The following is an 11,024-nucleotide window of genomic DNA, read 5'->3' on the forward strand; positions in this document are numbered from 1 at the left end:
GATTCTTCGCACGACAGGTATTTTGGAGAGCAGTGGGGTCTCATTCCCTACTTTTCAGTTTATTGGGGCTACCTTCAGATGGTGGGAGGCTTATGAGATGCGCAGACCAATCGGTGCAGCACACTTACATGGCATGAGTTCTCCGTTCTATTCTTGGAAAAGTTCGTGCCGCAGTCTCGCAGGGAGGAGCTGCGCAAATAGTTTGAGCAGCTACGTCAGGATATCATGTCTGTGACCCAGTACGAGATAAGGTTTTCTGAGTTAGCTCGTCACACAGTTTGGTTGGTTCCCACTGGTAGGGAGAGGATTGGGAGGCTCATTGATGTCCTCACATATCAGTTGCGGTTGCTTATGACTCGGAAGAGGGTATTTGGTGCTACTTTCGACGAGGTGGTCGATATTGCTCGGCAGATAAAGATGGTTTGTAGTCAGGAGCTTGAAGAAAGGGAGTCTAAGAGGCCTCGAGGTTCGGGTGGTCCCAGTGGTGTTCATTCTGGGACAGTCTCACTACAGCAGGGGCCGTCCTTATAGGCCCGCTCAGATGACTCGTCCAGTTTATCGTGGTGTATCATCTAGCCATGGTTCATACAGTGCCCATTCGTGTCAGTTATTTCTTAGTGCTCTCCCAGCTTAGAGTTCGTCCCGTGCTCCTTCAGTTCAGGGTTCATCTGCATTGGGTTCTTCTGGCGGGTATTCTGGTTCTCGAGGCCCGATCCAATCCCTACCACCATTGTCGGATCGGGGTTTCTATGAGTATGGGGAGCTTGGTCATATTAGGAGGCAGTATCCCCGCCTTTTGGGAGGCCCAGTTTTGTATAGGGGCCAGACTACGACTTCAGCACCAGTTACATCACCACCCGCCCAGCCAGCTCGGGGTAGGGTTCAGGCATCTAGGGGTCGCCCTAGAAGGTGAGGCGGATCAGGTGGAGGCTAGGCCCAATTCTATGCTCTTCCTATCAGACCATATATCGTTGCTTCAGACATAGTGATCACATATATTATCTCAATATGCCACAAAGATGCTTCTGTATTATTTGTCCCTGGTTCCACTTATTTGTATGTATCATCATATTTTGCTCGTTATCTGGATATGCCCCGTGAGTCCTTAGCCTCATCTGTTCATGTATCCATGCCCGTGGGCGATACTATTATTGTGGACCATGTATATCAGTCATGTGCAGTGACTATTGTGGGATTAGAGACTAGAGTTGATCTCTTATTGCTTAGTATGGTTGATTTCGACGTGATCTTGGGTATGGATTGGTTGTCTCCATGTCATGCTATTCTGTATTATCACGCTAAGATTGTGACGTTGGCGATGCCGGGGTTGCCAAGGATCGAGTGGAGAGGTTCTCTAGGCTATGTCCCCAACAGAGTAATTTCATATTTGAAAGCCCTACTGATGGTTGGGAAGGGTTGTTTATCTTATTTGGCCTTTGTGAGGGATGTTGGTTCTGATACCCCTACTATTGATTCTATTCCGGTGGTGCGATATTATCCGGATATGTTTCCTGCAGACTTGCCGGGCATGCCGCCCGACAAGGATATTGACTTGTGCCGGGCACTCAGCCCATTTCTATTCCTCTGTATCGTATGGCACCAGCTGAGTTGAAGGAATTGAAAGAACAACTTCAAGAAATTCTGGATAAGGGGTTTATTAGGCCTAGTGTGTCACCTTGAGGTGCACCGGTTCTGTTTGTGAAGAAGAAGGATGGTACTACGTGGATGTGCACCGACTATAGGTAGTTGAACAAAGTCACAATCAAGAATAAGTATCCCTTGCCGCGTATTGATGATCTATTTGACCAGCTTCAGATAGCGAGGATGTTCTCTAAGATTGATTTGAGGTCTGGGTATCACTAATTGATGATTCGGGACTCGGATATTCTAGAAATGGCATTCACGACCCGTTATGGTCATTATGAGTTCCTTGTGATGTCTTTTGGGCTGACCAACGCCCCGGCATCATTCATGCATCTGATGAACAATGTATTTCAGCCTTATCTCGACTCGTTTGTCATAGTATTCATTGATAATATCCTGGTGTACTCTCATAGCCAGGAGAAGCATGCCCAATATTTGAGGATTGTGTTGCAGCGGTTGAGGGAGGATAAGCTTTATGCCAAGTTCTCCAAGTGTGAGTTTTGGCTTAGTTCAGTAGCGTTCTAGGGGCACGTGGTGTCCAATGAGGGGATTCAGGTGGATTCAAAGAAGATAGAGGTGGTTCAGAGTTGGCCCAGGCCATCCTCAGCTACGGAGATTCAGAGCTTTCTCGGCTTGGCCATTTATTATCGTTTTTTCGTGGAGGGTTTCTCGTTTATTGAATCTCCCTTGACCCAATTGACCCAAAAGGGTGCTCCTTTCAGGTGGTCGGATGAGTGTGAGGAGAGCTTTCAGAAGCTCAAGACTGCCTTGACCACAACTCCAGTTCTTGTTCTACATTCAGCTTCTGGTTCTTATACAATGTATTGTGATGCTTCTCGTATTGGTATTGGGCGTGTCTTGATGCAGGGAGGTAGAGTGATTGCTTATGCTTCGCGTCAGTTGAAGCCTCATGAGAAGAACTACCTTGTTCATGATTTGGAAATGGCTTCCATCGTTCATGCATTGAAGATTTGGAGGCATTATCTCTACAGTGTGTCTTGTGAGGTATTTACGGATCATCAGAATCTCCAACACTTGTTCAAACAAAAGGATCTAAATTTGAGGTAGCGGAGATGGTTGGAGCTGCTAAAGGACTATGATATTACTATTCTATTTCATCCCGGGAAGGCCAATGTGGTGGCCGATGCCTTGAGTATAAAGGCGGTGAGTATGGGTAGTCTTGCATTCATTCCTGTTGGTGACATACCTCTTGCAGTTAATGTTCAGGCCTTGGCCAACCGGTTCGTGAGATTAGATGTTTCGGAGCATAGTCGGGTTCTAGCTTGTGTGGTTTCTCAGTCTTCCTTATATGATCGTATCAGAGAGCGCCAGTATGATGATCCCCATTTGCTTGTCCTTAAGGACACTGTTCAGCACGGTGATGCCAGGGATGTTACTATTGGGGATGATGGGGTGTTGAGGATGCATGGTTGGATTTGTGTGCCTAATGTAGATAGGCTACATGAGTTGATTCTTGAAGAGGCCCACAATTCAAGGTATTCCATTCATCTAGGTGCCGCGAAGATGTACCCGAACTTGAGGTAGCATTATTGGTGGAGGAGAATGAAGAAGGATATAGTGGGGTTTGTAACTATGCCTTAACTGTCAGCAGGTGATGTATGAGCATCCGAGACCAGGTGGATTGCTTCAGAGGTTAGTGATTCCAGAGTGGAAATGGGAGTGTATCACCATGGATTTTGTAGTTGGGCTCCCATAGACTTCGAGGAAGTTTGATGCTATTTGGGTGATTGTGGATCAGCTGACCAAGTACGCGCACTTTATTCCAGTTGGGACTACCTATTCTTCGGAGCGGTTGGCTGAGATTTACATCCACGAGATTGTTCGCCTTCACGGCATGCCAGTGTCTATCATTTCAGATTGGGGCACCCAGTTTACATCGCAGTTTTGGAGATTCGTGCACCGAGAGTTGGGTACCCAAGTTGAATTAAGTACAACATTTCACCCTTAGACGGATGGACAGTCCGAGTGCACTATTCAGATATTGGAGGATATGCTACGCGCTTGTGTTATAGATTTTGGGGGTTCTTGCGACCATTTTCTACCACCCGCGGAGTTTGCCTACAATAACAGCTACCTTATCGAGTATTCAGATGGCTCCGTATGAGGCTTTTTATGGGAAACGGTGTCGATCTCCGATGGGTTTTTTTGAGCCAGGTGTGGCTAGGCTATTGGGTACTGACTTAGTTCAGGATGCTGTGGACAAGGTTAAATTGATTCAGGATCAGCTTCGCATGGCGTAGTCCAGACAGAAGAGTTACGCCAATAGGAAGGTTCGTATTGTTGCTTTCATGGTTGGGGAGAAGGTACTGCTCAAAATTTCACCCATGAAGGGTGTTATGAGATTCGGGAAGAAGGGCAAGTTGAGCCCTCGATATATTGGGCTGTTTAAGGTGCTTTAGAGGATTGGAGAGGTGGTTTAAAAACTTGCATTGCCACCTAGTTTGTCGAGTGTGCATCCAGTATTTCATGTTTCTATGCTCCAGAAGTATGTCGACGATCCGTTTCATATTTTGGATTTCAGCACGATTTAGTTGGATGGTGATTTGACTTATGATGTGGAGCCGGTGGCCATTTTGGGTCGGAAGGTTCGGAAGTTGAGGTCCAAGGACATAGCTTCAGTGTAGGTGCAGTGGAGAGGTCAGCTAGTTGAGGAGGCTACTTGGGAGACTGAGCGGGAGATGCGGAGCAGATATCTATGCCTATTTGAGACTCCAACTACGTTTCTAGACCGTTCGAGGACGAACGTTTGTTTAAGAGGGGGAGGATGTAATGACCCGGCCGGTCATTTTGAGAGTTATATCCCCGTTCCCCCATTTACTGCTCATTTTGTACTTTATAGCTGCTATGTGACTTGCCGGGGTAGTTGGTTCGGGTCCGTAAAGGTTTCGGAATGAGTTGAGACACTTAGTCTCAAGGTTGAAAGCTTAAGTTGAAAAGGTTTACCGGATGTTAACTTGTGTGTAAACGACTCTGAAATAGAGTTTTGATGGTTCCATTAGCTCAGTTGGGTGATTTTGGACTTAGGAGCGTATCCAAATTAGGATTTGGAGGTCCGTAGTTGAATTAAGCATGAAATGGCGAAAGTTGAAAATTTTGAGGTTTGACCGAGAGTGGACTTTGTGGATACCGAGCTCAAAATGGGGTTCCGGGAGTTAGATTAGGTCCGTGGTATCAATTGTGACTTGTGTGCAAAATTTGAGGTCAATTGGGCGTGATTTGATACGTTTTGGCGTCGTTTGTAGAAGTTGGAATTCCTTTCAATAGGCTTGAATTGGGGTGCGATTCATGTTTTTAATGTTGTTTGATGTGATTTGAGGGCTCGACTAAGTTTGTATCATGTTTTGAAACTTGTTGGTATATTTGGTTGAGGTCCCAGGGGCCTCACGTTGATTTCAGATGGTTAACGGATCGAAAATGAGACTTAGAGCATTGCTGAAGCTGGGAGCCTTCTGGTGTGATCGCACATGCGAGGGTCTTGGCCGCAGGTGCGGCTAATGTTGCGCAGGTGCGGAGCTAGACTAGCCTGGGGTAGGATACAGTTGCGAGGGGTCATCCGCATCTGCGAGCAAGGCTCCACATATGCAGAAAAGGGGGGCGTAGACTATCTTCGCAGAAGCAGATCATGGGCCGCAGAAGCGCTTCTGCAGGTGTGGAACCTGGAGCACAGGTGTGGACCCTGTGGACTTAAGTAGCTTCCGCAGAAGCAGAAATTCTATCGCAAAAGCGATTCCGCAGGTGCGAAAGCACTAGGCATTGTTTAAATTTGAGGGTTTCCGAGATTTTCTTCATTTTGGATATTTCAAGCTCGGGATTAGGCGATTTTGGAGAGGGATTTCATAAAGATTCTTGAGGTAAGTCACTTGTGATTTAATTTTTTCAATAATTATGTTTCCCCATTTAATTTCCTACCTAGGTTATGCGTTTTTTAGGTGAAACTTGGGAGTTGGAGGCTAGGGATTTGAGTGGCGATTTGATGTCGGATTTTGGTAAATTTGGTATGGTTAGACTCGTGGTTGAATGGGTATTCGGATTTTATGACTTTTATTGGATTCCGAGACGTAGGCCCGGATGGCCGGTTATTTAGCCGACCTTTTGAATTTGATTCAAAACTTAGTAGTTTCTTATGGAATTGGTTCCTTTAGCTCGTGTTGATTGTATCGAACTGTTTGTGGCTAGATTCGGGGCATTCAGAGGCCGTTTCGTGAGACAAGGGCGTGTTGGAGTAGAGATTTGCACAATTTGAGGTAAGTAACACTTTTAAGCTTAGTTTTGAGAGTATGAAACCCCGAATTTTGTGCTATGTGATTTATGTTGAGGTAAAGCGTATGCTAGGTGACGAGCGTGTGGGCGTGCACCATAGAAATTGTGATTTAGTCAATTCCTTGGAACTACGTAGCTATTTTATCTGAATATTTTGTTGTACTCTATGTGTTAGAGCACTTGAGCTGTGAGTAATGCTAGAAATCATGTTTAGACTATATGCTGGTACTATTGGGACCCACAGTTGTCTTTCTTTGCTGTTGAGCTATCCGTTTAATTGCAGTCGTGTACTCAGTCAGATTCATCATTACGTGTCATATATTGTCACATCTCGTATCATTGATTAGGGCTGCTTAGAATGAGTGTTGTGAGCCCGAGAGACTAGAGAGATTGATGACTGAGTTGGAGCCTGAGTGCCGTGCTGTGAGTAATATCTATATATATATGGATCGGGTTGCACGTCGCAATAAGCCTTATGGCTATATATATGTGGGTCGGGTTGCACGCCGCAACAAGCCTTATGGCTATATATATATGTGGATCGGATTGCGCACCGCAACATGACTTTTGGCTATATGTGAATCGGGCTGCACACCACAACAGGTATCGTACAGTGCTGAGTGACTGAGCGTGGCGAGCAAGAATTAAGACGGGCAGATTGAGTGCTCTGAGAGTGTGAGTACTTGAGATTTCACTGTGTTGCATCACATACGGTTCTCACATTGGCACGTAGCTATAGAGACATCATACTCTTCTTATCAGTCACACTTGTCATATTTCATTTGAGCTAAACTTAAATGTTGAACCTAGAAGTATGCCTACTTTTCTGTATTGTTAAATTTTGTATCTTTACTGTATTGTTTGAGCTCGTCACTGTCTTCAGACCGCATGTTAGATTTGTTACTTATTGAGTTGGTTGTACTCATGCTACACCCTGCACCTCATGTGCAGATTCAGGTGCTTCCGGTCACGACGATTGCTGAGTTGCGGAGTTCGGACATTCGGAGATCATCGAGGTAGCTGCTGGGCGTTCGCAGACCTTGAATCTTCTCCCTTATCTTTTATTTTATTTTTTTCAGTTTTATTTTCTAGACGGTGTACTAGACTATATTTTTATGTAGATGCTCGTGTACTCGGTGATACTCCGATTTTGAGAGAGATTATGTATTGAGTTATGACTTCCTATTCTGCTTTTAAAAGATTTTTCTTTAATTAAGTTGTTTTCATATCTCTCAAAGATTTAAAGTGTTGAAAATGTCTGAGTAGTCGGCTTGCATAGTACTATGATAGGTGCTATTACGACGGGTTGATTTTGGATCATGACAAAAATAAACTCGTATGCTCCAGAAAATACTAATGTGATATCTTATCAAAGATACCGGAGAATCAGAAAAGAAGATTTAGTTACTCGAAGAGAAATATTACAAAAGGAGATAGACGTCTTGAAGGACGAACTCAAAGAGTCTGAAATAGTGAATAAGCGATTGCAGGAAAAATTCAACTGGTTGAAATAGAGACCGGAGATCCAAAGTATTATGAAAAGGAGAAATTCATGGGATTGATGTTTGTTCTGTTGTTGGCTTTTGTTAGTTGAAAAATAATATAGTAGTTTAGTTCGTTAAAAATTAATTTTGACCAAAATATGGTGTATTTAACCGCTTTTTATGTATTTAATCCATTTCTCGTGTTGATGTTTTTTATGTTTTTAGTCCATTAGTTGATTTTAAGCCTTTATCAATTATCGATTACCATGCATCGATCTTAGTTTTAATTATTTTGTTAACGATTTTTATAAAAGTTATGAGCTTACAAAATAAACAAATTTAAAAAAGATATGTATTTATAAAAGATTAATCATCAAAATAGTCGCCCATCCACCATTCCAAACCCTAAACCTCACACCCTTAATCCTTAATCCTGATCAATAGATATCATTCATGGTCGATTGCCAACTATGGGTTGCTTACTCAACTTCCATATAAGTCAAGTAGAAACTATTGGTCGCTTATTTATAAAATTAGTTATTAAACTTGATTTTATCACAAAATTAATAAAATTATAATATATGCACATATTATTAATCAGGTTGTAACTTAAAAACTTATGAGAAATGGTCAATTTCATCATACCACTAAGAATTTAGTCATTATATAATATGCAATGACTTAACAATTAGACATTGGGAGTATAATGACGGGTGTAATTAATAATTTAAAAATATAGATTGTAGAAATAAAATATTTTATGATACCACTAAGGATGGATGAGAAATGAATAATTTCATACTAATACTTAGGATTTAGTCATTCTACAACATGCAAAGACTTAACAATGTGAAATCAACAGACATTAAGAGTATAATAAAGGGAATGAGTAATTATTTGAAAATATACATTTTCGAAATGGAACATTACATAATATCATTAAGGATTGATAAAAAATAAGTAAGTTAATAATACTATTAAGGATTTAGTCATTCTACAACATGTAATGACTTAACAATGCGATATCAATGTAGATATAAGGAGTATAATGTATGGAGTGATTAATTATTTGAAAATATATATTTTTAAAATGGAACTTTTCTTAATACCATTAAGGATTGATCATAAATGAATAGTTTTATAATACCATTTGTAGACAATAAATTGCGTCGAGAAAATAAAATTAAGACCGAAAAATATTGCAACAATTGTTGTATTTGATTTCAAATAATTTGAGTGTTACAATCTCTATGATTCCTCTGATTCTACTTTTCTAATATAAATTCAAGGGCCTTTGAGCTTGATCTTGAATTTGTAGTTGTTGCCACGAACGATGGTCTTGAATTCAACTAGCACGAACTTTGATTTGAACTCGTACTCCTTGAATCTTGATTTGTTCTTCGTTCTTGAACTTGAGCTTGATTGCTTGAATTTGAGCTTGATTTGTTCTTTGTTCTTGAGCTTGAACTTGATTTGTTGTTCGTTCTTGAGGTTGAACTTGAACTTGTGGAAGAATTTGCAGCGTTTGATCCACGACCTCTTTCTTGCTTCTTGTTATAACTTCTGGTGTCTTTTCTGGGTTATGAAGACCCATATTTTTAATTGTGGGAAAGAAGAGTTATGATAAGAACAAACTCTTTCCGACCAATCAAATTGAAGTGTGACAAGGTCGTGTTTGATTGGCCAGAACATGTCACTTGCACACGTGGCACGATTTCATTGGCCTTTTAATGTGACTTGGCATGCCTTGTCATTTTGACACGTGGCATGATCCCATTGACTCTTCCGTTTGACTTGGCGTGCCATGTCATTTGACACGTGACACCACACTGGGCCTCTAGGAAGATGATATCTTGGGCTTAATGAAGTTGGCTCATCACTTTAGCTAATTAAATGGGCTAGCCCAATGGATTAAGACTTATTTATTTAATCCATATATGTTGGACTTATATAACTAATCAATTATATTAGCCCAATAAATTTATTTGAACTAATATATCTTGAATTTAAAATATAGTCCAAATTATTTTACGAATTTAATTCCAATAAAATTTATATGACTATACCATTAAAGATTTAGTCATTCTACAATATGGGATGACTTAACAATGTGTATTTACATTAACGTTGATATATCCAATGACTTGACATACATACAACAAGCAATGTATGACTTAACCCTATTTCAACATCATGTGAATGATCTACATTCGTAAGTTACTAATTTGACTTAATAAAGGTCTTGAATCAAGTAGTTTTACTACTGCAACCACTGATTGACCATAAATTGAGATAATTTGTAAGCGCTGGTGGAGCACTCCCATAAGTATCGACGTTATAACATGATTAATAATATGTATTATAAATGCCGTAGCTAAATCAAATTTAACCACTAATTTTATCAATACATGATCAATAGTTTCTACTCGGCTTTTATGAGAGTGTGTACGCTACCGACAGTTTGCAATCAACAATGAATGATGCATATTGATCAAAGTTGAGGGTTGAGAGTTTATATACTACGTACGAAGTTTATTGCGACCAGTGGTGGATGGAGAAATATTTTGATGATTAATATTCTCTAAACACATATTTTTTGTAAATTTATTTATTTTGTAAACTCGTATATATTGTACTCGACTAAATTGAGAGTGTATGATCATTTTTTTTCATCTCACATACCTATAACTGTCTTATATTTTTTATTTTCTTATTTCTCATAAATTTTTGTATACGCGACAAATGATTGACAATCGACTAAATTCGGAGTCTATAATCGATTCATAAAAATCCGAAACGTTTTGCTTCAAGTCCAGCGGATTAAAAACATGAAACCGGTGGATTAAATACACAAAATTTATAAAAATAAACTACATCAAACTCAAAATAAGTTCTTCAACATACAACTACAATATTCTCAAATATACCACAAAGGCCATGAAAAAAATAAATAATACTAATCTCTCCTTTGCCCAGTCACTTGGTTCGTTAGTCTTTTTCACCAAGTATTCTCTGCTTCAACCAGTTAAATTTGTTCTGCAACTGACTATTCTCTTTTTTAACTTCTTTAAGCTTCGCTTTCAAAGCATCTATCTCCTTCTCAGCAGAATAATATTTTTCTTCAAGTTTGCACATCTTCTTTTTGTACTTTTCAGTATCTTTCAAAGACCCCACATCACTGATTTGTAGTATTCCTGCTGATATGGTCATCATCCACTCTTTAGAACTATATTGATGTTCTTCGTATACCTCAAAATAAACGACAATGAATATCATTTGCTAAAATTAAAAAATATTATACCAACAACCAAATGTTCTAGTTTGAACGGGAAACATCTATATTTACTCGAAAATGTCCTAAAATTGTATTTGGATGCATTGATCGCCTTCACAAATACCGAATTGATAGACGATCCTGGTCATTTTCACCTCCTCGACGAATTTCACCCTTTAACTCCTCTTCGCCATTTTTAATATATCCAATTCAAAAGCTTCAACATCTTCATCATCTTCACCTACTTTATCTTATAATTTATCCTTTCAAGAGGTGTTTATATTGTTGCTTTTAATTATTTGAAAAGCAGCAAAGAAGTATACATATTTAGTACACCAACA

The 11,024-nt window shown here is 40.1% G+C and overlaps 1 protein-coding gene across 1 annotated transcript; it reads left to right on the forward strand.

The window, feature by feature from the left end:
- Positions 1-225: 225 nt before the first annotated feature.
- Positions 226-531, forward strand: LOC138894062 (uncharacterized). Its single transcript, XM_070178736.1, has one exon. It carries the CDS (start codon positions 226-228, stop codon positions 529-531), a length of 306 nt encoding a protein of 101 aa, XP_070034837.1.
- The last annotated feature ends 10,493 nt before the right edge of the window (positions 532-11,024 follow it).

The sequence above is a fragment of the Nicotiana tomentosiformis genome, chromosome 6 (genome assembly GCF_000390325.3).
Source record: "Nicotiana tomentosiformis chromosome 6, ASM39032v3, whole genome shotgun sequence".
Classification (NCBI taxonomy): domain Eukaryota; kingdom Viridiplantae; phylum Streptophyta; class Magnoliopsida; order Solanales; family Solanaceae; genus Nicotiana; species Nicotiana tomentosiformis.